Source organism: Petromyzon marinus, chromosome 4 (genome assembly GCF_048934315.1).
Source record: "Petromyzon marinus isolate PM22_M1 ecotype Great Lakes invasive population chromosome 4, UKy_Petmar_22M1.pri1.0, whole genome shotgun sequence".
In the NCBI taxonomy this organism is placed as follows: domain Eukaryota; kingdom Metazoa; phylum Chordata; class Hyperoartia; order Petromyzontiformes; family Petromyzontidae; genus Petromyzon; species Petromyzon marinus.
Window position 1 is genome coordinate 24,461,650 of NC_133670.1, and position 25,097 is coordinate 24,486,746.

The 25,097-nt window shown below is 53.3% G+C and overlaps 1 protein-coding gene across 1 annotated transcript in view; it reads right to left on the minus strand.

The window, feature by feature from the left end:
* Positions 1-5,626: 5,626 nt before the first annotated feature.
* Positions 5,627-25,097, minus strand: part of LOC116937673 (LIM and SH3 domain protein 1) — a 34,089-nt gene continuing 14,618 nt past the window's right edge. Inside the window, exons 3-7 of the mRNA XM_032944804.2 lie at positions 13,116-13,200; positions 11,167-11,274; positions 10,315-10,408; positions 9,709-9,836; positions 5,627-9,157 (exon numbers count right to left, since the gene is read on the minus strand). Of these exons, the coding sequence (XP_032800695.2) occupies positions 8,984-9,157; positions 9,709-9,836; positions 10,315-10,408; positions 11,167-11,274; positions 13,116-13,200 (589 nt within the window). The 3' untranslated portion in view covers positions 5,627-8,983. The remainder of the gene's footprint in view (positions 9,158-9,708; positions 9,837-10,314; positions 10,409-11,166; positions 11,275-13,115; positions 13,201-25,097) is intronic.

The window sequence follows — 25,097 nt, forward strand, 5'->3', positions numbered from 1 at the left end:
CATCCGGCACTGTCCCTACCCCACCACTTCAAACCACCCACCGCTTCTTCTAAGCTTCTTGGCTCTTTGGCTTCCCCGTTGTGGCTATTTGGCTGCCCCCTTGCGGGCAGTCGTTTTAAAAAAGGACGTCAATTTTAAACATAAAGTAACGTTGAATTAAAGCTTTCGTGACTGCAGTAATTCATATTCTTAGTTCTTTCGGTAAAGTCACGTTGAAGGGAAACAACAAAATAATAATATATATAAAACAATAAAAATTCTCACGACGTTTCGACCATAACACAAACGGTCGTCTTCAGGTGTGAGAATTTTTATTGTTTTATATATTTTATTATTTTGTTGTTTCCCTTCAACGTGACTTTACCGAAAGAACTAAGAATATAAAGTAACGTTAATAATGTATTAAATATGGCAGGGAAGGGGGTGCCTGTGGAATTTCTTGGTGACAGCAAAATATTACAAGGGTCAAACTGTATTGTTCAAGAACAACTAAGGGGGGAATAAACTAAAATAGACGCAGTTTTATTCCATCGCCTATATTGTTTATTGAAGTCAGAATGCGGCGTAGTCTGCTGTGTGCCTGGCTGCTGTGTTGTCTGTGGAGCTCCGCGTGTGTGTGATGCGGCCCTCCGAACCGTTTCGGTCAAAGACAAGGAGAAAAGTGGCGCTTCTTCTTCTTTGGAAGGTTGCCGACCCCTGTTCTTTGGGCTTGAGAAGACGTCTCTTTTGTGAACGATGCAAAGCACCGGCCGACGCGTGAGCCAATCGGCGTGGCGAGAGTTACGCCTTTTTTGTGTTTAGTTTGTTGTTGTGGTCTTTCCCCCGAACCGCCGATTAGCACGGTTGGCTACGTACGGTGCGAAAGAAGTTCTGCATATATACAGGAGGTCAATGAGGCAGTTAAGTCGGTCATTTAAAATGACAATGCTAATTTTGACATCGTCTAAATGAGACCGAATCTCAGTGCCGTACTTTATGCTGTACGGCAGCACGAGGCTAAATTTGTTTTATAAAGAGAGAAATATACTGTGCCATCAGCCACAGGCAGAGGAAAGAAGTGATACAGGTTTTCTTTCTCATGTATTTATTATGGATGTTATTGGTGACGAAAGCCTATACGTGGTACACTGATTGAGTGAAGTCTGAAGGACTTGGAAGAGGGTCGGGGAGTCTACGGCATGGATGGCGGGCGGATGGGAGTTCCAGACTCTGAAACTTTTTATTTTACCAGCTAAGTCCCACTGAGCTATGTAGCTCTTTTTCAGAAGCAACCTGGCCACGAATGATACCCCAATGAAGTGAGTTAGCATGCGAAAATGTATGGCAGCCAAATACTCTAAACGCGTGATGTTGATTCTAAATGTGGAGGGAATAAAACCCGGAGGACCCGGAGAAAAATCCACGCGACCACGGGGAGAGAGACATCGCAAACTCCAAATATACAGCAGCAGCAGGCGTCATCAGGGTCGAGATCGAACCCACGACCTCCTGTATACCAGGCGAGGTAGTTAACATCTCCTAGCCACCGTGACGATGATGAGAGAGAGACACGCAAACTCCAAATATACAGCAGCAGCAGGCGTCAGGGTCGGGATCGAATCCACGACCTCCTGTATACCAGGCGAGGTAGTTAACATCTAGTCACCGCGGCCACCCAGACAATGGGTGTTGAGGAGGCGAATGAGAGACTGAGCGGAAGGTTGACCGGGGCAGAGGAGGGAACTGGGGGGTAGGGAGAAGGGGGTAGCGCTCTCGCTTGCTCTTCCTTCACTCCTCCTCCCAGGTTCCCCCATTCCAGATCCCACAGTCCCACTGCTGGTTCTGGGCAAATAATGCATGCACCTAGCCTTGCACAACTACCGCAGCTAACATCGCCGCCACTTGGCGAATGGTAGATGTGGGTTGTGTGTGTTGTGTATGTTATTGCGTGTGTATTGTTTGTGTATATGCTGTTTATGCGTGTTGTGTATTGTGGGGAGCGGTAGTGAATCGGTTAGCGGGCTGCGCTATGAACCCGGCGACCCGGGTTCGATTCCTGCTCACGGCCAACACCAGTGACGATTATCTGAACCGGTCCTGGGCCTCCCCTAGGTCGACTCAGCCTCAAATGAGTACCTGGTGCGGTGTGTAAACATCGCCACTGGGAAGACAAAGGCGGTCGGGCGTGGTGCTGGCCACCCACTCCTCGTGTACCGTTCCGGCCTTCATAGGTGCTCGCTAACAGCACTTGCCCCTACAGTCTGTTAGGCTATACGGGGGATCTTTGTCTTTGTATTGTTGGTGTATATGCTGTTTATGCGTGTTGTGTATGTGTGGATTGTGTATGTGTGTGTATTTGTGTATGCAAGAGGTTGCGAAATTGCACAGCGCACCGCGCAATGAAACCCAGCCGTCTTGAGTTCGATTCCCAGCGACGGCTAAAATCAGTGGCGAGTGATGTGCCTCTGGGGCCTCTTGTGGATCGACTCGACCTTAAATGTATATGTCAGCTGTGATGTGTAAATATTAGCACGTCCGGTAGTGGGGCTGGCCGCACGATACCCGTCACGCGTCATGGTTTGCCTTAATAGGTGCTCGCTAACAGCACTTACACTCGCGTTCTGTGGACCACAAGGAGGATCCTTGCCTTTTGATGCATGCTTTCGTGTTTATGTATGCTTGTTAATGCGTGTCGACGTACGGCGTTCGTTGTATGTACGACATATGTTTGTATGTACGTACGCATGTCGTTTTTTATGTACGTGTATGTGATTGCGTTTGTGTGCATGTGTATGTGCTTTTGTAAATGTTCGATTCCCGATCCCGACAAACACCACCAGTGACGATTATCTGAAGCGCTTCCTGTGCCTCCCCTAGGTCGACTCAGTCTCAAATGAACACCTGGGGCGACGTGTAAACATCGCCACTGGGGAGACAAAGGCGGTCGGGCGTGGTAGTGCAGGCCACCCCAGGCCTCTCGTGCGCCGTGCCGGGCCTTCAATGGTGCTCGCCCAACAGCGCTTGCCCCAACGGGTCTGTTCGAGGCTACACGGGGCGGGGGGTCTTTGCCTTCGCGTGGTTTGCGTGAACGTGTAAATTATATCAAGACAGAGGTCCCTCGCCTCTAAAAGGCGCCACGTGCCCCCCCCACCCAACCTATAAAACATCTGAGCGCCTCTGTCGTGCCCGCTCACTAATTGCCGCCGCTGACAGCGGGAGGCGATGTTGGGAAATTGAATTTGGAGGCGCAGACAGGAGAGAGGAGTTAGCGAGGCGGTGGGTAGCGTGGCGTGGGGAGGGGGGGGAGCCCCAGGGTTAATTAATCACCATGGAAACCGACATCCACAATTTATCGTCCACACGGACGCCGCTCAGATTGACCGTTCCGCTTCAAGCGCAATGCGGTAGAGTGGCCGCTGCAGATCAAGAAGACGACTCTCGCTGTCCCATGTTCCTCGCTGGCGTTGGCCCTGAGCCGGGAATCGAACTCGGGGTAAGCCGGGTTCGTAAAGCAACGCGCTAAGCACTGCGCCACCGCTCCCCACAACAAACAAACAACAACGACCGCCACACGCCACCAAGTGGCGGTGACGTCACCACGGCGCCTGTGCCAGGCTAGGTGCACGTTGAGGCCACGTGAAGTGTCGAACGCCCGCTGGCAGGAGGTCAAGGGGCAGACTCAGGTGCCGTGGTCGACTGAGATGCCTGGAAGATGCACCACCTGTGCCCCCTACTGTGCCAACTCGCTGTGTTTTAGCCACACGGCGCTCCATGACAAACACAGCACACACACAACACACAGACAACACAGAAAACAACAACACACCCACACGCCATCGTCTCCTTATCAATCTTCTTTCGCCACTACTCGTAAATTCCCCCAACACAAGTCTATAAGGGAGATCTTTGCCGCATTGTCGTGTATGTGTGTGTACTGTGTGTATATTGTGTATATTGTGTGTATGTATTGTGTGTATTGTGTGTGTATGTATTGTGTGTGTGTGTATTGTGTGTATGTATTGTGTGTATTGTGTGTATGTATTGTGTGCATTGTGTGTGTATTGTGTATGTATTGTGTGTGTATTGTGTATGTATTCTGTGTATTGTATGGTTGTGTATTGTGTGTATGTATTGTGTGTTTTGTGTGTATGTATTGTGTGTATTGTGTATATGTATTGTGTGTATTGTGTGTATTGGGTGTATGTATTGTGTGCATTGTGTGTATGTATTGTGTGCATTGTGTGTATTGTGTGTATGTATTGTGTGTATGTATTGTGTGTATGTATTGTATATTGTGTGTATTGTGTGTGTATTGTGTGTATGTATTGTGTGTATTGTGTGTGTATGTATTGTAAGTATTGTGTGTGTATGTATTGTAAGTATTGTGTGTTTGTGTGTGTATTATGTGTGTGTATGTGTGTGTCAGTGTGTGTGTGGGGAATGATAGTGTAGCGGTTAGTGCGCTGCACTATGAACCTGGCGACCTCGATTCCCGCTCACGGCCAACACCAGTGACGATTATCTGAACCGGTCCCGGGCCTCCCCTAGGTCGGCTCAGCCTCAAATGAGTACCCGGTGTGCTGTTTAAACATCGCCACTGGGGAGACAAAGGCGGTCGGGCGCGGTGCTGGCCACCCACCCCTCGTGTACCGTTACGGCCTTCATAGGTGCTCGCTAACAGCACTTGCCCCTACAGTCTGTTAAGGCTATATGGGGGATATTTGTGTATTGTGTCAATTGTGAATGTGTGTATGTATGTCTTTGTACGGTCATTCAGCCCGCATGCCCAGCCACCGCATGCCTTAACAGCTTTTGTTCGGCCGGATCGAGGGGGCTAAACGGGCGCGGCACGGACTAGAGAAGAGATGGAGTGATGTGGTACAGGAGGATGTGGAGCTGAGTGGACTTGCCGATGACTGGTACCAGCGGTGTCAAGATCGGCCTCTGTGGAGGAGGCTCGTGAAGGACGCTGCTACTGCTACTGTGCAGTTGGAGGCAGTCGCCCTCCAGCAATAACAACGGAGGGCAGAGGAGCGACGCTCACAACAACGAGCGGAGCGCCGGGCGGTTAAATCACAGCAAGTTGGCACAGTAGGTGTATCGGCCAGTCATCTCGGTCAGTCGACCCATGGAACCTGGGTATGCCCCGTGACCTCCTGCCGGCGGGCGTTCGACACTTCACATGGCCTCAGGGTGCACATAGCCTGGCACAAGCGCCATTGTGACGTCACCGCCACTTAGTGGCGAATGGCGGTTGTATGTAGGTGTGTGTGGTGGGGAGCGGTAGTGTAGCGGTTAGCGCTCTGCGCTACAAACCCAGCGACCCGAGTTCGATTCCCGCTCACGGTCAACACCAGTGACGATTATCTGAACCGGTCCTGGGCCTCCCCTAGGTCGGCTCAGCCTCAAATGAGTACCCGGTGCGGTGTTTAAACATCGCCACTGGGGAGACAAAGGCGGTCGGGCGTGGTGCTGGCCACCCACCCCCTCGTGTACTGTTCCGGCCTTCATAGGTGCTCGCTAACAGAACTTGCCCCTACAGTCTGTTAAGACTATACGGGGGATATTAATCTTTGTGTATGTGTGTGTGCATTGTGACCGCACGCGTGCGTGACTTGGTGTAAAATGAGTCTCAAAGGACACGGGGAAGATTTGCATCTTCTACTCACTACAGCCTTTTTATTTGTATATTTTTTTGTGTTATTTTTAGTTACAAACGCTACTTTTAATCTTTATTTTTGTTTCTGCTCAGACGAGCAACACCTCTCTACTGACCCACGGAGAGCCGACGTGAAGCCATCGGCTGCTAGACCCCATCCCTGCCCCTCTCGACGCCACGATCCGCCCGCCCCTCCGCATTGAAGCGACGAAAGTCCCCGCGCACTGACGCCCGTGCACATCCCGCCAGAAATCTGCCTGCAGGAGGAACCCCGGGCGACTTGCCAGCCTACAACTTTGTTTGTGTCTTGTGCCCGCAGATTTTGTGCTTTTGTTTGTGTTTGTGGTTTTTTTCTCTCTCTCTCTCCGTCGTTCACCCGCCCGACGACCGCGCAGCGAGAGTTGCAGCGCAGCTTCGCATCTTCGTTGTGCAACAACGCTCATTCGTCGACTTTCGTCCGTGTGTCCGACTGGTTTCTTTGTGTTTTGTTTAAACGAAACCTCGCCGCGAGTTTTGTTATCGCCAAAGACGACGACGTCGACGTTTGTTCGGGTCAAGGCGTTCGTAAAGCGCTCCCCCCCCCACCCCCCACAGGTTCGTCTCATCTTCACACAGCACAAACGGACCGCTCGTGAATCACGCCCATTGCGGTTTGTCTTTTTTGGCGAATGCGAATTGGGCGAAACGAAGTAAACTTTAAATACCCCCTCCACTCCCCCACACATACACATACACACATATACACACATACACACACACACATACACACACACACCCACCCATCCACGCCGCGCCCACCCCTCCTTCATTCCAGGTAATGCTGTGCTCCTCACCCACAAGGCATTTATTGTCTCGTCAGGTCTAGCACACCCCCACCCCCGTGCCGAATACATTTAGCCACCGATTCGTCCAACCTACTTGCTGGACATCCATCTCCTGGGCAAAATATAAAGAGGCGCACGTTACACCGTGGTCTTTGCATGATCCACCAACCCCCTAGCCCCCGTCACTGCGCCGCTCGAGTCACGGGCCACGCACCGCCGCTGTCACCGCCGCCGGCAATAAATTATCCGCTTAATTCGCGCGTCAATTGAAGCCACGAATTGCCTCTCGCCCGTGTAAATCTCCCCGCGCGAACAGAGCGACTCCACGTTAATTGATAAATAAATAAACAGGGGGTGGGGGCGGTGGGGGCGGTGGGTGGTGGGGGGGTGGACGAAGCGGGTCAACTCGTCGCTGCGTCGTGAACCCGGCGACCCGAGTTTGATTCTCGACGCGCGTTCCTGCAAGCGCAATCATCTATTTTAATCGATGCAATCGATGTTGCATGCCGCAACCCCCCCCCCCCCCCCACCAAAGCCTCTTAGGACAGGAGTGGCAGCGGCACAGCAACTGGGTTCTTTGTGAACCTGTTTGTGTGCACCTGTGAGTGCTGTCCCCATGCACATTGCAGGCTTCCTCCCACTGGCAATTGAACCAACATCCCCAACTGTTGCAGGATCCTCCCGAAAAGATGTCTTGAGATTCAGCGAGGATTGGAACGCTCTTTCGTTCCATTATAATCGGAAGCCACTGGAGCTGTGCACTTTTAAATAATCTCGATTGAAAAGCCATTTCTTTAGAGCTGATTTTTTTTGTGTTTAGTGTTGCTGTCCCCCCCCCCCCTCCATCTCCGATTAGCACGGTTGGCTACGTACGGTGCGAAAGAAGTTCCCCTGGATAAATCAATGTTATTATTGTGCACCCACCGACCTCCCTCCCAAACTCCTGTCTCCTGCTGCCTGAAGATTAAAAACAAAAATGGCATTGGTGTTTAAGCACAAATGAAAGAGGACATTTTAAACAACTTGAGCAATGTCCCATCTCCATGGCAGCCAGGTCACAGAGGTCGACTCCCATTCAAGCCGGCTCCTCACCTACGGTTGAGCAACTTGGTTGCAATGCATGCAACTGGATTGCTTGTGCGAGGACGTTTCGGCAACCAGTTGCAACCGGTCGCTCAACCGGTTGCCTTCAAGCCTCGATCTGCTCGGCGATGTTTTTAGCGGCGTATTTAATCACGTGCCATGCGTTGGCGAGCCACTGTGATTGGTGGTTACAATCCTGAACGTGCCATTTTACCTTTGTTCTTACCCCGCACCCTCGATTCGCACGGTTGGTGACGTACGGTGAGAAAGAAGATCAACATGCATACGTGCAACTTCCTCAATGCGCAACTGCTCTCCCCGATGTGGACAAAGGAGTCGCGGGCGATTATTACAGTTGCACGCTTTCTGGAGAGATTCTGATTGGCACGACTGATCACTTGGATCCGGACCCGGCGTTAAAGATCGCACCTCACACACCGTGGTGTCTTGAGAGATGTCGCCAGAAAGTTGATGATTTTCAATTGGCATGAGAACAGGTAGGCAGTCCCTTGGTGCAACAATTGAGCGAGTACAGCAAACCCTTCTGAACGGGTCATGCGTGCCCCTTTCCACGAATCGGCACTGACCAGCGTGCTGAACTACGGTCAATCGATCCACCGCTACCGACATGGTGCGGAGTGGCGCCCGTTCTCAATGCACAATATTGGGGAATTGAGAACGGCCGGAGGTTTCTGTGGTATCATAACTGAGGCTGCTGAGGTGCATTATGGGAGACGGACGACATCACCTGGAACTTGTCGAGGAGCGCCACTGTTACGTTTAGGCAATGTCACGTGATGAAGAAGCCGCCGCTCGACGCATGAGCTCAGGAGAGCTCAGATGAGCTCACGTGTTCAGGTGAGTTCAGGTAAGATCAGTTCAGTCAGCCCAGGTGAGGTCAGCATCACTGGGATGAACCCAGGTTCACTCAGGTGACCTCACGTGATCTCAGGTGATCTTAGGTGAACTCCAGTGATCTCAGCTCAAGCCAAACTTCACTCACGTGAGCACAGATTCGCTCACGCTCACAGGGTGACTCGTGCTCACAGGTGAACAGAGGCTCACTCGTGCTCACAGGTGAGCAGAGGATCACTCGTGCGCTCACCCGGGTGAGTTCAGGCTCACTCGTGCGCTCACCCGGGTGAGTTCAGGCTCACTCGTGCGCTCACCCGGGTAAGTTCAGGCTCACTCGTGATCTCACCCGGGTGAGTTCAGGCTCACTCGTGATCTCACCCGGGTGAGTTCAGGCTCACTCGTGCGCTCACCCGGGTGAGTTCAGGCTCACTCGTGATCTCACCCGGGTGAGTTCAGGCTCACTCGTGATCTCACCCGGGTGAGTTCAGGCTCACTCGTGATCTCACCCGAGTCAGGTTCACTCAAGCAATCACACAGGTTCAGCAGGTGGGGGCGGGGGGGAGTGGGGGGGGGGGGCGGAGGCTCAGGTGCGCTCCACGTAGTTGGCGGGCAGCATGCCGGTGGCTCCGGTGCGTGCCACCGTGCCGTAGAGCCAGCCGTCGTCGATCCGCTGCACGTTACAGAAGAGCTCCCCCTCGGCGAAGCTCAGCTCGTCCTCGTCCGCAGCCACGTAGTCGTAGAGCGCGCGGAACGTGCCCTGTTTGGGGGGCACGGTGGGGGGGGCACGGTGGGGGGGGGGCGGGGGGGTCACAAGATAATTCAGCAGTGGCTACTGTCGCGTTAGCGAGGACATCTGTGATAAAGAGCTTAATAGCTCACTGGATTCCTCCGGTATAAATACATATTCTGATTCTGCATTGTCTGTGTCGGGTGGTGGAGGGTGTACGACAACACACGTTTTGTTTGACACGTAGTAGGCTTTCGCGACCAATATCCACAAGACGTTTGTTGGGGGTTGGATCGCGTAAATCTAAATGTGGCGGCGGGTTTAACGACACATTGAGATCTACACGATCTAACCCCAAAGAGACCTGTATTATGGACACACCTTTTACTCACGTGATGCCTTCAACTAAGAGTCTGCTGGGTGTTTGAACATCTTAACGCCCGTGTGATTGCCAGCAATGGATAAAAGCCTTTTATTATTTTTTGTTAAACGATTCCGACGCTCTCTGCCTCGGTTGGCCGTAGGAGCGCGCCGAGTTCTCCCGATCGAACTGGCTCGCGAGCGGCGCCGTCAACACTCACGTCCACCGGGGGGCGGTGGTGGAGCGGGTGGGGGGCCGTCATGGGGGGTAGCGTTCCCTGTTGGGGGGCCACGCTTGTCTGTCTCGCCTGACCGCCCCCCACGGCCGCCTTCCCCAGCTGGGGGTAGCCTGCAAAAGACAAAGACAAAGGTTCAACCCGCCCATGTAGCCTTAACAGACTGTTGGGGCAAGTGTTGTTAGCGAGCAGCACGTATGAAGGCCGGCACGCCACACGAGGGGGTAATCTGCACACACACAAAAGAAAAAGATCCCCCGTATAGCCTGGACAGACTGTTAAGAAAAGTGCTGTTAGCGAGCACCTATGAAGGCCGGCATGGCAAACTTGGAGGTGGGTGGCCAACACCACGCCCGACCGTCTTTGTCTCCCCAGTGGTGATGTTTCCACGCCACACCAGGTACACGTTTGAGGCTGGCACAGCGACAACAGCCGCCACTGGGGGGGGGGTATTTTGGCTAGACCGCAGCAGGGCACTGCAACGTTAGGGATGTGATGCAAAAGGGAGGTCGAGTTTCTGCGGCATTCGGACAATCGCGCTATGAATGTCGATCTCGGCCCCCCCCCACGTCCCCCCACCACCCCCCTCACCGGCGTGGCGACCCCCGGGGATGGCACGGCCCCCCGCGGGGCGGTCAGGCGCGGCGGCCCCCACTGACACCACCCCCGCGTCCTGGTACTTCACCTGTACGGTGGGGGGGGGGGGGGGTAAGGGAGTGTGCGGTCAGGGGGAGAGGGAGAAGAGAGAGGAGTGAGGGTGGTTAGGTGGAGAGAGAGAGAGGGGCGGAGAGATGGGGCTAGGTATAAGGTGAAAGGTAGGCGTTGGTGGGTAGGGTCAGAGAAATGAAGGAGTCAGGAGAGAGGGAGAGATGGGTCAAGGAGGGAGGGAGGGGAGGGGAGGGAGGGAGGGAGACAGGGAGGGAGGGAGGGATGAGAGGCAGATGAGAGGTCAGGAAGAGGATAAGACAGGAGATGGGTTCGGAAAAGGCAGCGGGAGAGGAAGGGAAGGAAGGGGAGGAAGGGGAGTAAGTTCAGGAAGAGAGATCAGGAAGTGCATCCCGCACCTCCGATTAGCACCGTTGGCTACATACGATTTCGAAATAAGTTCAACATACGCACACATGGGAAAGAGAGAGATGGGGGTCGCCAATTGTGCATAGGAGACACGTGATATGATCTCAGTGGATTATCACGTGGTTCTCAGGGTGAATCGTCCAGCAGGTGATCGATGGATACAAGTCTCCATTGCCCGGTCGAGGGTGTGAGCAGGGCAGGACAAGGCCACACAGCGGCAGGAGAGTGCCGAGCAAGAGGGCAACACATGCCAGGGCAAGGCTAGGAAGGTGAGCGCACATCAAATTTAAGGTAGCGTAGGGCAGCGCGCAGAGCTAGTTAGGGCAAGGTTAGGGCAGTTGGGAGCAGTTGAGGGCAGGGCAGACCCACGTTGCTTATCTGCTCCTGCGCCTTCTTCATGCGCCGCAGCTCGGGAGTGTCTGGCACGAGGCTGAACGCCTTTCCCCGGCTCTTCTCGAAGTCCTCCTTGTATTTCACCTGCAGAGGGACACGTGGCATTTAAACACGTGGCATTTAAACACGTGGCGACCACGTGTTCAAAAGCGATCAAACGTCCTGATTTGGACCGGGGGCCGTACCAGCTTCGGATTGGACGTCCGTCCCGGGTATCGCGAAATAGTTGGCCCTGATTTATTTTTTTAATCTGGCCTCATAGAGGCTGGGGCCATCGTGAAAGGGAAAAGCGAGGCCACTCACGGGTGTGGGGGGCGGTGGTGAAAGGGGGGGGGGCTGTCGGGGAGAGGGGTCACAGCTCAACACGTGTGCCGGTTGAACCTCCCAGAAATGTGTGGTGTCGTTTAGTTTTAATCATACGGTGGTATGCACGAGAGAGTGGACGGGCGGGTAAGCCAGCCACCTGAACCAGTGACAGTCCTGTGATCGTGAAACGTGCGTATTACAGCAGCTGTTTGTTAAACAGGAGCACAAACCGTGGTCTGGATTTGATTTTAAACTGTAATTTTTATTTTATTTTACCAGGTAAGGCTCCACTGAGCTAGAAGCCAGCTGGCCACAAATGACAGCTGAAAGCCGTGGCTTATTGCGTGCAAGTTTATAGGAGCCAAATACTCTAAACGCGTGATGTTGATTCTAAATGTGAAAGGGAAAACCGGAGGACCCGGAGAAAAATCCACGCGACCACGAAGAGAGAGACACCACAAACTCCAAATAGACAGCAGGCGTCAGGATCGGACCCACGACCTCCTGTATACCAGGCGAGGGAGATAACATCTCGCCATGTTGGCGCGGCCTGTTAAATAATCACGGCTGGGTTGTTTTGGTGCTATATACAGCAACAGTGTCGACATTAATGACCACTTGTCCCAGTAAACATGTGTCGGGGTGTTAATCAGCACTCCCCATCCTGTTGGCTGGTAGCTCCCCCTTCTCGTCAACAGGGGGCGGAAGCGATACCACGCCAGTGTTAGTGACCATAGCCTAAAGGGGTCAGCGACGATCCCTGAGAAGCGGATCCTGGGACACATTCCACGGACCCCGGGAGGGGGGACCGGGGGATGATGTCACCTTCCAGAAAGTTCTGGAAGGGAGGCGTGGCTAGGGCGGAGCAAGCCACGAGCCAGCCGGACCTCTCAAGGGTCTGGCTGAGTCATCTCCAAGCCGAAGACTGAAGACCTGGCCTGAAGTTAGGACCCTGGACCCCAAGCTCCGCCGTCGATCTAAGGGCCGGAGCTGAGTGAGGCCAGTGGTCAGAATCCGAAGACCCTGGCACGGTCGGGTCAGCGTAGCCTCCCCTAGGGCCACAGCCGGAGGACGGAAAGTTAACGGGGTTCCCAGTGCTAGGGCCCGTGTAGTCCGGAGGCCATACCTCCCCAGGTATCGGGTAAAGGGGCCGCTACCCCTTTGTGTTAGGGACCTTGTATAATAGAAACCTAATAAACATCGTGTTGCCTCACGAGAAGGTCTCCATCAATTATTACCCACTACACATGTAACGTTGGGCAGACGTCAACCAAACGTAAACCAACGTTTGCATGTTTACCGCGTTTTTTTTGCCAGATTATGAACGCGAATGTATATGTATTATACTCTTTGGTTCTATTCGGTAAAGTCACGTAAAAGTATAAAACAACAAAAAATGTAAAATAAAAAAAATACAAAATTCACGACGTTTCGGCCACAACACAAGTGGCCTTCATCAGGTGAAGGGACCAGACTGTCTCGAGGACAGCGCTGACTTCACCGAATAGAACCAAAGAGTATGGATCCTTGCAGTCACGAAAGCTTCAAATCTAGAATATATTATTATTGTTTTTGTTTTTGAGTGAGCCACGGTGAGGAGTCAGCACCGTGCGAGTGACCTGGCTCTGTAGTTCGCTCTGCTGCTTGAGTCTCAGGTTCTCGGGGGTGTCCGCCACCGTGGTGAACGTCTGTTTGGGGTAGTGCCTGCACCGCATCAACACATCGTCGTCACCGTCGTCAACAACATCAACAACATCATTGTCGTCATCAACTACATCAACAGCAACATCATCGTCATCAACAACATCATCGTCGTCATCAACAACAACAGCAACATCATCGTCGTCATCAACAACATCAACAGCAACATCATCGTCATCAACAACATCATCGTCGTCATCAACAACAACAGCAACATCATCGTTGTCATCAACAACATCATCGTCATCAACAACATCATCATCAACAACATCAGCAACATCATCAGCAACATCGTCACGATGATGATCATGCTGCTGATTAGTGCTTGGCACAAATGAACCACAAAACCTCGCTCATCTCTGTCAAGGAGCACAAACCACCATCACGCGACACTCCGCTCACCCCCCTCGCAGCGGCAGCAGCGGCGGCGGCTTCTGGCTCAGCCGTCGGACAAAGACGGCGGTCACCGAATCGTCGCGGGGCGCTTTCAGATAACGCTGCTTCTGCGGCCGTCTGGAACGCGCTCTTGCCTTCCGATATTGGGAAGCCATTGGAGTTATGCAACTTTTAAATCATCAACCACCAGCACCAACCAAATATGTCAATTCTCACACTTTAAAAATCCCGTACCACCCGCTCTGTGCGTCCTAGAGCCCGTGCCCGTGCCATCAATGTGATTACATCGCCACTGTGAAGAGGGGGGGGGGCGAGTGGGGGGGGGGGCATCCCAGGTCCGGGTTTAGAGAGCAACCGCGTCACAGAGGTTCAGCCGTCGTCGGGAAGTCCGACTGGGGTCGCCGGGTTCACGGCGCAGCGCCGCTGTGTCACCACTCCACGCCCCTCCGCCCCCCTCCGCCCCCCACCGCCCCCCCACCGCCCCCCACCGTCCACCGCCTCACAATTAACGTGGAGTCGCTCTGTTCGCGGGGAGATTTACACGGGCGAGAGGCAATTCGTGGCTTCAATTGACGCGCGAATTAAGCGGATAATTTATTGCCGGCGGCGGTGACAGCGGCGGTGCGTGGCCCGTGACTCGAGCGGCGCTGTGACGGGGGCTAGGGGGTTGGTGGATCATGCAAAGAACACGGTGTAACGTGCGACTCCTAAGAGGTGGCCAGAAGATGGATGTACAGCAAGTAGGTTGGACGAAGAGGTGCCTACATGTATTTGGCACGGGGTGGGTCTGCGAGACGTGAAGAGACAATGTATGCCTTTTGTGTTGAGGAACGTACAGCAAGTAGGTATTTAAAAATACATGCCAACAACGACTGCGCATTGCCACCAAGTGGCAGTGAGATCACCACAGTGCTTGTGCCAGGCTAGGAGTCCACCTAGGGGAGGCCCAGGACCGGTTCAGATATTCGTCACTGAGTGTTGGCCGTGAGCGGGAATCAAACCCTGGTCGACAGATTCATAGCGCAGCGCGCTAACCGCTACACCACCGCTCCCCACTCACTCACCCGCACGCACGTGCGCACCTACACACGGCAAAAATTGCGCACCCTGAAATGTAACAACGCAGCCAGAGCGCGCGCCCCCTCCTCCCTGGTTACCGGTTACCAAGCAGACGGCACCGATAACGCGCGCCACGTGCCGCGTGCCAGGTGGGCGGTGATAGCAGCTACAGCGCAGAGGGGTTTCCTCCTGAACTAAATACGCCACTAATTGATTACCGATATGGGGGTTGACAAAGAGCCGCGTGCGCGTGGTTTTTTTGTTTGGTGTTCAAATCCCCGGCAAAGTCGGCGGTGAGCCGCATTTCGTTGGGTCCTTCTGGACCCAACGAAATGCGGCGCGACGGAATACGACGAGAGGAGGCGACAGGCGCCCGCTGATAACGAACACGCGCCGCATTGTAAACATCGCCACTGGGGAGACAAAGGCGGCCGGGCGTGGGGTTGGGCACCCACCTCCTCGTGGGGCCGTGCCGGACTTTATAGGTGCTGTTCGCTAACAGCACTTGCCCCGACAGTCTGTTGCAGGCTATATGGGGCGGGGGGACCTTCGTTTTTATTCGAGTCAGGCAGGGCTGGTTCAGACATCACTCCCCGATAATGTCGGCAGTAGTGGCCGGGAATCGAACCCAGGTCGGGAATCAAACTCGACCTACAACAACAACCGCCATTTACCACTAAGTTGCGGTGACGTCAACACGGCGCCTGTGCCAGCCTGAGTGCACTTTGAGGCCAAGTGAAGTGTTGAAGGCCTGCTGGCAGGTCACGGGACAGACCCAGGTGCCATAGGTTGGCTGACTGAGATGACGCCTGGCAGATACACCAGCTGTGCCTCCTACTGTGCCAACTTGCTGCGTTTAGTATGTGTAATGACAGTAGAGTCTACCTGCGGTGTGAGTGGACTAGTGGCCACGGGAGGTAATGACAGGGGAGTCAGCTTGCAGTGTGAATGGACTAGTGGCCACGGTAGTTAATGACAAGGGAGTCAGCCTGCAGTGCGAATGTACTAGTGGCCATGGAAGGAGCGTGGTCTGCTGGTGGAGTGAGCGTCCAGAGCCAGCGAGCAGGTTCGGGAATGGGGGCCCGGAAATAAGAGAGACGCGCGGGAGACTCGAGGCAGTTGCAGTGGGGGTCTCCGCCCGTTCGAGTCAATGCGTCCCGTCAATATAGAAACCACCTCGAGACAAGTGCATCGAAGTCGTCATTATATATGTGCGCGCGTTTAAATTCTTTCGCGGCCGTACGTAGCCAACCGTGCTAATCGGTTGGCCACTGCGCGACACCGCACACACATACATAGCCGGCGACAGGTTGCCGAGGACAGCACAGCATTCTGTGGGTCCTCAACAGCGTCAGAGCTCACTATGTGATTCCATATCCGGAACTCAACGCGACCGCCAATGGCGACCATGCTCAAAACCAGCGGCGCAACGGCGCTCTGGGATTTGCAATATTCCCCACGACCGGGGAGCCAGGCAGACCTCTGCAAGGGACTGCCACGGTGTTCATTTGAAACACGAAGCGGTGCACCGGACACGTCACCCGTTCTCCCGGGTGGACTCACGTCCAGGGGTTTACCCCAGGGCGTGAGTCCACCCCTGGCGAGCTTTTAATTTGCTCCACACCGAGCGGTCTTTGTCGTGCGGTGGGCGTCAGTGGGTCACACGAATAATAAATAAATGCACACGTGCATGTATTGACATTCACATGCATTGACATTTTCTTGTGTATCCGGTGCTCGTAAGTGTGCGCAAGTCACGTGTAAAAGCATTCGCTGAGCAAATGAGAGAGCCGCAGCAGCAGCAGAGGACAGCGCTTGACCAAGTCGGATTGGCAATTGACAGGGCCTGGCAATCGGATTTGTGTGCCCCGGGCCGGATAAAACACACTAAGAGAGACGTGGATCATCATCAGAATTTCACACAATCGCAGAATGCATAAGGAACCCCTCGGGTGTGATATCACAAACTTTCCAACTGTGGCTCAAGCGCCCCGAAAAGCACGCACTCGCACACACACACGCAACAACAACAACCGCCATTCACCACTAAGTGGCGGTGACGTCACCACGACGCTTGTGCCAGGCCATGTGCACCTTGAGGCCACATGAAGTGTCGAACGCCCGTTGGCAGGAGGTCATGAGGCAGACCCAGGTGCCACGGGTCGACTGACTGAGATGACTGGTGATGCACCACCTGTGCCCCCTACTGTGCCAACTTGCTGTGCTTTAGCCACCAGGCAATCCGCTCGTTGTTGTGAGCGTCGCTCCTCCACCCTCCGTTGTTGTTGGAGGGCGACTACCTCCAACTTCCCAGTAGCATCCTTCACGAGCCCCCTCCACTGAGGCCGATCTTGACACCACTGGTACCAGTCATCGGCAAGTTCACTCAGCTACACGTCCTCCTGTACCACATCACTCCATCTCTTCTCTAGCCCATGCCGCGCCCGTTTAGCCCCCTCAATCCGGCCGAACAAAAGCTGTTTAGGCATGCGGTGGCTGGGCATGCGGGCTACATGACCCAGCCAACGCAGCCTTGCCTGCCGAAGGAGCTCACCGATGGGACTTTGCCCAGATCTTTCAAGGATTTGTGAGCTCCTCGCACAATCCAGCCTGGTTAAACCCAGGATGGATCATAGGCAGGCCAGCCTAAATGTTTCTAACCGGCGAAGATGCTCCATTAAGGGGGTCCACGTTTCGCAAGCATAGAGAAGGAGGGCGGAGCGACAGACCAGGTAGCTTCGACACAGTGTTACGCAACCAATGAAAATATATTTCCGCTCGACTGATTCGGAGTGGGACCTCTGCTGTTAAACCGGAGCCGGTCATGAGCACACTGCCCAGCTATGGGAAACTCTCCACTCTCTCCACAACTGCCCTATCACCGATTGGAAGTTGTGGGGGTGGAGTTTGCGATGGTACAAAATACCCAGGCAGGTGCTTAGTTTTGGTGCGGCTGATGGCAAGGCCCCACCTCTTAGTGGCACGCTGCAGTTTCAGCAGCAGCGCCTCCAACTCCTCCTTTGAATGAGCAGCAATTACCAAATCATCGGCATACATAACGTGGTTGACCAATAGGGAGCCATCCCTTGACCGCACCCGGGCATCAATCAGCCTCCCATTATATCTGTACCAAATGGAAATTTCCCCAGTACAGCTATTGAAGGCTTCACGAACTACGTGGTCAAAATAGATGTTAAATAATGTGGGAGCCAGAGGACATCCCTGTCACACCCCAAGGTGCACAGGGAATGGCTCTGACTCCCGGCCACGTAGTTTTACCCGGGCCCGCTCACCACCATGAAGGTCCTTAATGATCGTGAGCAGAGGGTCAGGGACTCCGAAAGCACGAATAACAACCCAGAGCCCAGGCCTACTGATGGCATCATAGGCCTTGACCAGGTCAATAAAGCAGAGATGTCGGTCTTGTTGGAATTCCCCACACCTGTGCTGTAGCAGACGGACAGAAAATATGGCATTTGTGCAGGACCGCCCTTTCCTGAAACCGCATTGGGGATCCGCAAGCCTCTCCTCAGCGTGCCTAGCAAGGCGATGTTGAATAATCCTTGCCAGGACCTTTCCCGGCACACTGAGGAGTGAGATGCCCCTGTAGTTGTTACAGTCTGTGCGGTCCCCCTTCTTAAAGAGGGGGACCACCAGGGCATCCTTCCAATCCTGCGGATCCCGTCCAGTGGTCCAGACTGTTGTTATGATGTCATGGGCAGTCTGTGCACAAACGCCACCCTCCCTCAGCATTTCGCTTGGGAGATCATCTCTGCCCAGTGCCTTTCCTGGTCTCAGACTCTGGATCGCCTTCAGTACTTCCTCAACAGATGGCACATCAGCCAGCCACTCACAGGGGGTGACTTCATCTTCCAATATTTGAGGCACCGCAGCCTCAGCAGGATCATCCCCATTTTGTGCCATGATGTTTTCCTGGCTGAGGGATGTCCCCTCCCCCAGGACCTCCCAGAAATGCTCAGCAAATCTGCAAACCTGTTCCTGGGGGTCGGAGATTGGATCACCATTTTTTCCCCTAATGATGGTAATAGGTGTGGCGCTGCAGGTTACTTTTTTGATGGAGTTAAATAGGGATTTGTGATAGCGGGCCATTGAGGCAGACTCCATCTCCTCAGCAACCCACGACCACCACCCATCCTTACAGCGCCTCACGGCTCTCCGAACCTCTGAGCGAAGGCTGCGGTAAGCCTCCTCATTCTCTGAAGTGGGATGCTGTAGACGATTAGAGTGGGCCTGTCGCTTTTTCTCAACCATCCTCAACACCTCATCTGTCAGCCAGTGTCTCTGGGGACGTCTGGACCGCGTACCCAAAGCAGCCATTGCAGCTGCATGAGTCACAGTCCTAAACCTCGCCCATTTACCCTCGACATCAGGAAGAGTGGGGGACGATGCCAACCCCAGCCGCAAGCGATGATGAAATTCTAGCTTGCAACTTTCATCAGCTAGCTGAGACCAGGCCACCTTAGCTTGAAATGGGGTCCTGGGTGTACACCCACCACCGGAGTGAAAGAATGGCAGGCGCATCTTACAGATGACTAGTCGATGGTCAGAGGGCAGATCAGCTCCACGGTAGGTCCTGGTGTCAGGAACATGGGCTCGCATCCGCTGCTCCGTCACTATGTAGTCCAGCAGATGTTATTGCTTGGACCCGGCATGCATCCATGATGTTGTGTGGATGCACCGATGCCTGAACAGCGTGTTGGTAATTACGAGCCCATGGGTTGCACAAAAATCTAGCATCCTCCTACCGTTTTTGTTGAGCTGATCTGTCCCATTCCTTCTAATCACTCCAGACCATGTGCCAGCATCATGACCAACTCGGGCATTGAAGTCACCCAACAAGACGACTCTATCCCAAGGGGCCACTTTAGCCAGCACCTGTGACAGGAGATCATAGAAGGCATCTGACTCATCGGCCTTGCCTGCATCCCTCCACGGATGTTCGTCTTCGGTGGGGGCATAATTCACCATGACCACCACTCCTCGCCTCCGGTTGATGGGAAGGCGAGGCCAAAGTAGCCTGGGGCTTACAAGCTTCCCACACCTCACCGCCACACTCCCACGCCCCCCTTCATTATTTTGTTTAGAAGAGCCACACACAGGCACGCACTTGCTCACACGCACGCACACGCACGCACGCGCACGCACACACACACGCACGCGCACGCACGTGCTCACAAGCGTCGCCACGCCATGCGCATCATACGTCTTAAGTGTTATTGTTATTTTAAGCCGTTACTGACCTGTTATATAGACACCGAGAAACAGAAATGTCGGACGTGATTCATATTCGCGTGATTCTTCTTTGTTTAAGTCGCTGCTAAATGCGAAAGGACAATCCTCACGCCAGGGATCTCGGGGTGTTGATTCAATGACTCAACTGGAACTCGCTTTTGTCAAAAGCAAACATCGCCCCCCCCCCCACTCCTGTGCTGCAGGAATCCTCCCATCTTGACAGGGGTCGTCACCGGGGGAGGGGGGTGGGGGGTCCCCATCGGTCCCCACATCTCTCATTATTGTTTCAGGGATCGGGGGGTCAACTTGAGGCATCGTTGTGCAACGGCACCACGTGTCCCCAGGGGTGCTTATGGAACGCTCCGAGTCAGTACTTTCTCTCGATTTTCGAAAAACAAAACATATATGTAAAAATAATTCACTGGCTTCTCGAAAACTAAACTTATACTTTACCAGGTAAGGCCCCACTGAGCTATGTAACTATTTTTAAAATGCGACCTGGCTATCACAAGTGATAGCTCAACGAAGTGGCCTGTCATCATCGTGTGGAAATTCATAGCAGCAGTTAAAAACTCTGAATGCACCTTGGTTGTGAATGTTGAGGGAAAACCCGGAGAGGAGAGAGAGAGAGAGACATGCAAACTCCAAATATAATCCATACTAGAGGTGTTTTGGGGTTAGATCGCTTCGATATAAATGCATCGTTAAACCCGCCAACACCCGACACGGCCAATTAGTAAGGGTTGTCACGTCAACAAAACATGCAAATTCGTTACTAGTACAGCACACCGGTGTGTTGAAGAATAAACCCACAACATTTACAATTCGAGTACGACGATTTGCCAGTAATTACAACCAGATTTGGTGGAGAAACCCTCGTCCTGTTTCGTTCTTAAATAACGACGCATTTATATTTACGCGATATAACCCCCAAAAAAACTCTTATGGATGATATCCGTCGCTAAAAGCCCTGCTGCGTGTTCAATGCAAATGTCATACAGCAGGCAGTGTCGGAATCGACATGGGTATGGGATCCACCCCTTCCCCCATGATGCAGTGGATGGACCACGGCTGATTATCATCATTATCATCATGTGTGTCACTGGTGCACGCATGCCGGCCGCGCCGCTACATACACCACAGATGTAAAATAAAAAAATACATTCTTGAATGGAATCGTTACAGACCTCGTCACCACCACTGTGCAAACCAACGCTTAGCGCATTCGGCAGGATGAACACCGAGGAGATGGAGCGATAAAATCGATGAACGTGCAGGCGCTGGGTAGATTGTTTACATCGCAGGATCGCGAGAGGTGGTGGCTGCGGCGGCGGCTTGGGGGGTCCTTCATCCAGCAGTGGATCGACCACGGCTGATAATGGTGATGATGAATTGACAGAGTTGACCCGAAGGTGAATCGATGCCTCCCCCTACTGCTCCGAGACGGACTCGCATCTGTCGAGAGTTGAGCATTCACGATGCGAGAGTAGTGTACCATCATCACCAGCAGCAGCCACGGGCAATCCACTGCTGGATGAAGGCCTCCCCTAAATCAGGGTGGAGGGGGGGGGCTTGATCTGGGGGGGGGGGGGTAGAAGGATGATGACGATGAGAGGTGTTGCATCGCAATCGTGCGCAATGGTCACGCATTGAATACAAATTCGCGATTATCAACCTGGCTGCCCCTTTGTATGTACGTGTGTATGTTGAACTTCTTTCGCACCGTACGTAGTCAACCACGCTAACCGGAAGTGCGGGGGGAGGACAACAAACTAAACACAACAACAACAAGCAGTTCGCAACAAATACGTTTCTCAATCTAGATGATGTAAAAGCGCCATAGCTCCAGCGGTTTCCTAATATCGGAAGGGAAGAGCGCGTTCCAGACGGCCGCAGAAGCAGCGTCATCTGTAAGCGCCGCGCGATGATGCGGTGACCGCCGTCTTTGCTCGATGGTCAGCCAATAGCTGCTGCTCCTGCGAGTCTGACCAGAGGGACTAACTTCAGCACACCGGTGTGTTGGAGAGTAACGAATTGGCACGTTTTGTTTATGTGACAACCCTTACTAATTGGCTATGTCTGGTGGTGGTGGTGGGTAACGTTGGTCGCGAACGCCTTCGTAGGTGTCACACTAGCGAGAGAGCATGCAAGCTCGGTGGGAGGTCGTCTATGTTGACTGGTAAGGCACGTGGTGGTGGTGGGGGGGGGGGGGTGGTTGTGGTGGTGGTGGGGATGGTGGGGGGGGGGGTGGGGGGGTGGTGGTTGTGGGGGGGGGGGTGGTAGGGGTGGTAGGGGGTGGTGGTGATAGGGGTGGTAGGGGGTGGTGGTGGGGATGGTAGGGGTGGTGGGGGGGGTGGTGGTGGTGGTGGGGGTGGTAGGGGGTGGTGGTGGTAGGGGTGGTAGGGGGTAGTGGTGGTGGTGGGGGGCTTGGGCAGGACGCGTCCTGGCTAGAAGGAACGACGACAGCCGATTGGTCGAGACAAACGAGGGAGCGGCAGCTTAAGGGATGGAAGGCGCCTGGCGGGGGCGCCCCATCGCGTGGAGATTGGAGTCCGGAGATCGGCGGGTGCGAGGAGCAGGGCTGGGATATAAACTACACTAATCTATTTATATATTTTAAAAATTCCAGGAAAGGCCCACTGAGATGTACAGCTATTTTTGCAGAAGCCACTTGGCTATCACAAATGATAGCTCAACGAAGTGGCTTATCATCCTCATCGTCGTTTGGACATTGATAGCAGCAGCCAAATGCTAATAAAAGCGTGATGTCCATTCTGAACGTGGAGGGGAAACCGGGGGATCCGGAGTGAAATTAATTCAACCACGGGGAAAGAGAAAGAGAGACGCCGCAAACTCCACATTTACAGCAGGCTTCACAGTCGGAATTGAACCCACTACCTCCTGTATGCCAGGAGAGGTAGTTAACATCGCCTAGCCACCGTGGCGCATCAAAACGTGACGAGAAATTGCGCAACGCCTCGCTCCCAAACCGAGAGGAGAATAACCAAAATAAATAATCCCGCGCCGCCTGCACGAGTTCGCAAATTTCTGAGCGGTTCTCAACGCCGTCGCTCGATCGCTGGAGGCGAACGAGCGAGCCGGGACCCCCCCCTCCCCCCCACCAACTTCGTAGGCATACACCGGTTCACTCCCCCCACCGCACCCCACACATGGAGCCACGTGGCGTCACTGTCAAGCTATTAAACGTTTGATTTAAAGCTTTCGTGACTGCAGGGATTCATATTCTTGGTTCTTTCGGTAAAGTCACGTATAGAAGGGAAACAATGAAATAATAAAAATATAAAACAATAAAATTATCACGACGTTTCGACTGCAACACAAGCAATCGTCATCAGGTGTGAAAACCACAACAAGAAAATTTGAAAAAAGTGGCGGTTTTTTTAACGTTAGCACAATGGATAGCGATTTTACAGTTTGTTCAGATGGACGAGTCTATTATTTTTCGTCTCCCCCCTCCTCTTTTGCGAACATAAATGGACTCGTCCATCTGAACAAACTGTCAAATCGCTCTCCGTGGTGCTAACGTTAAAAAAACGCCACTTTTTTTCAAATTTTCTTGTTGTGGTTTTCACACCTGATGACGATTGCTTGTGTTGCGGTCGAAACGTCGTGATAATTTTATTGTTTTATATTTTTATTATTTTATTTTTTCCCTTCTACGTGACTTTACCGAAAGAACCAATACTATTCAAACTTTGTTTTTTATTTGACCAGGTAAGCCCCGCTGAGCTCAATATAGCTCTGTTTTCAGGAGCTACCAGGCCACGAATGCTTAGCTCAACAAAGTGGCTTATCGCGTGCAAATGTATAGCAGCCAAATACTTTAAACGCGTGACGTTGATTCTAAATGTGGTGGGAAAAACCGGAGGACCCGGAAAAAACTCCACGCGACCACGGGGTGAGAGAGACACGCAAACTCCAAATATACAGCAGCAGGCGTCAGGGTCGGGATCGAACCCACGACCTCCTGTATACCAGGCGAGGTAGTTAACATCTCCTAGCCACCGTGATGGTGATGAGAGAGAGACACGCAAACTCCAAATATACAGCAGCAGGCGTCAGGGTAGGGATCGAACCCTCGACCTCCTGTATACCAGGCGAGGTAGTTAACATCTCCTAGCCACCGTGATGGTGATGAGAGAGAGACACCGCAAACTCCAAATATGCAGCAGCAGCAGGCGTCAGGGTCGGGATCGAACCCACGACCTCCTGTACACCAGGCGAGGTAATTAACATCTCCTAGCCACCGTGATGGTGATAAGAGAGAGACACGCAAACTCCAAATATACAGCAGCAGCAGGCGTCAGGGTCGGGATCGAACCCACGACCTCCTGTACACCAGGCGAGGTAGTTAACATCTCCTGGCCACCTTGGAACATTATGTGTGCCGGCGTCTCAGCCAACATCCCCAGCTCTCGGGTCACGCGCCGTGCCGTGAGTAAACCTGTGACACGTTAAGTGTCCCCGGCACGGTAACCACGGAGACCGGCGTGACAGGTGACATCATGAATCTCACTTGGATCGCACGTGGGTTCAATAAAGAACATTGAGATTAATCGAGACGGACAGGGCTGCAGCAGCTGGGAAAATCAGCGGGGGTGAGCAGGTGGTGTGGTGTGTCAGTGTGTGGTGTGTCAGTGACTCAGGGTGTGGTGTGTCAGTGTGTGGTGTGTCAGTGTGTGGTGTGTCAGTGTGTGGTGTGTCAGGGTGTGGTGTGTCAGTGACTCAGGGTGTGGTGTGTCAGGGTGTGGTATGTCAGGGTGTGGTGTGTCAGGGTGTGGTGTGTCAGGGTGTGGTGTGTCAGTGTGTGGTGTGTCAGGGTGTGGTGTGTCAGTGACTCAGGGTGTGGTGTGTCAGGGTAGGGTGTGTCAGTGTGTGGTGTGTCAGTGTGTGGTGTGTCAGTGTGTGGTGTGTCAGGGTGTGGTGTGTCAGTGACTCAGGGTGTGGTGTGTCAGGGTGTGGTGTGTCAGTGACTCAGGGTGTGGTGTGTCAGTGACTCAAGGTGTGGTGTGTCAGGGTAGGGTGTGTCAGTGTGTGGTGTGTCAGTGTGTGGTGTGTCAGGGTGTGGTGTGTCAGTGTGTGGTGTGTCAGGGTAGGGTGTGTCAGTGTGTGGTGTGTCAGTGTGTGGTGTGTCAGTGTGTGGTGTGTCAGGGTGTGGTGTGTCAGTGACT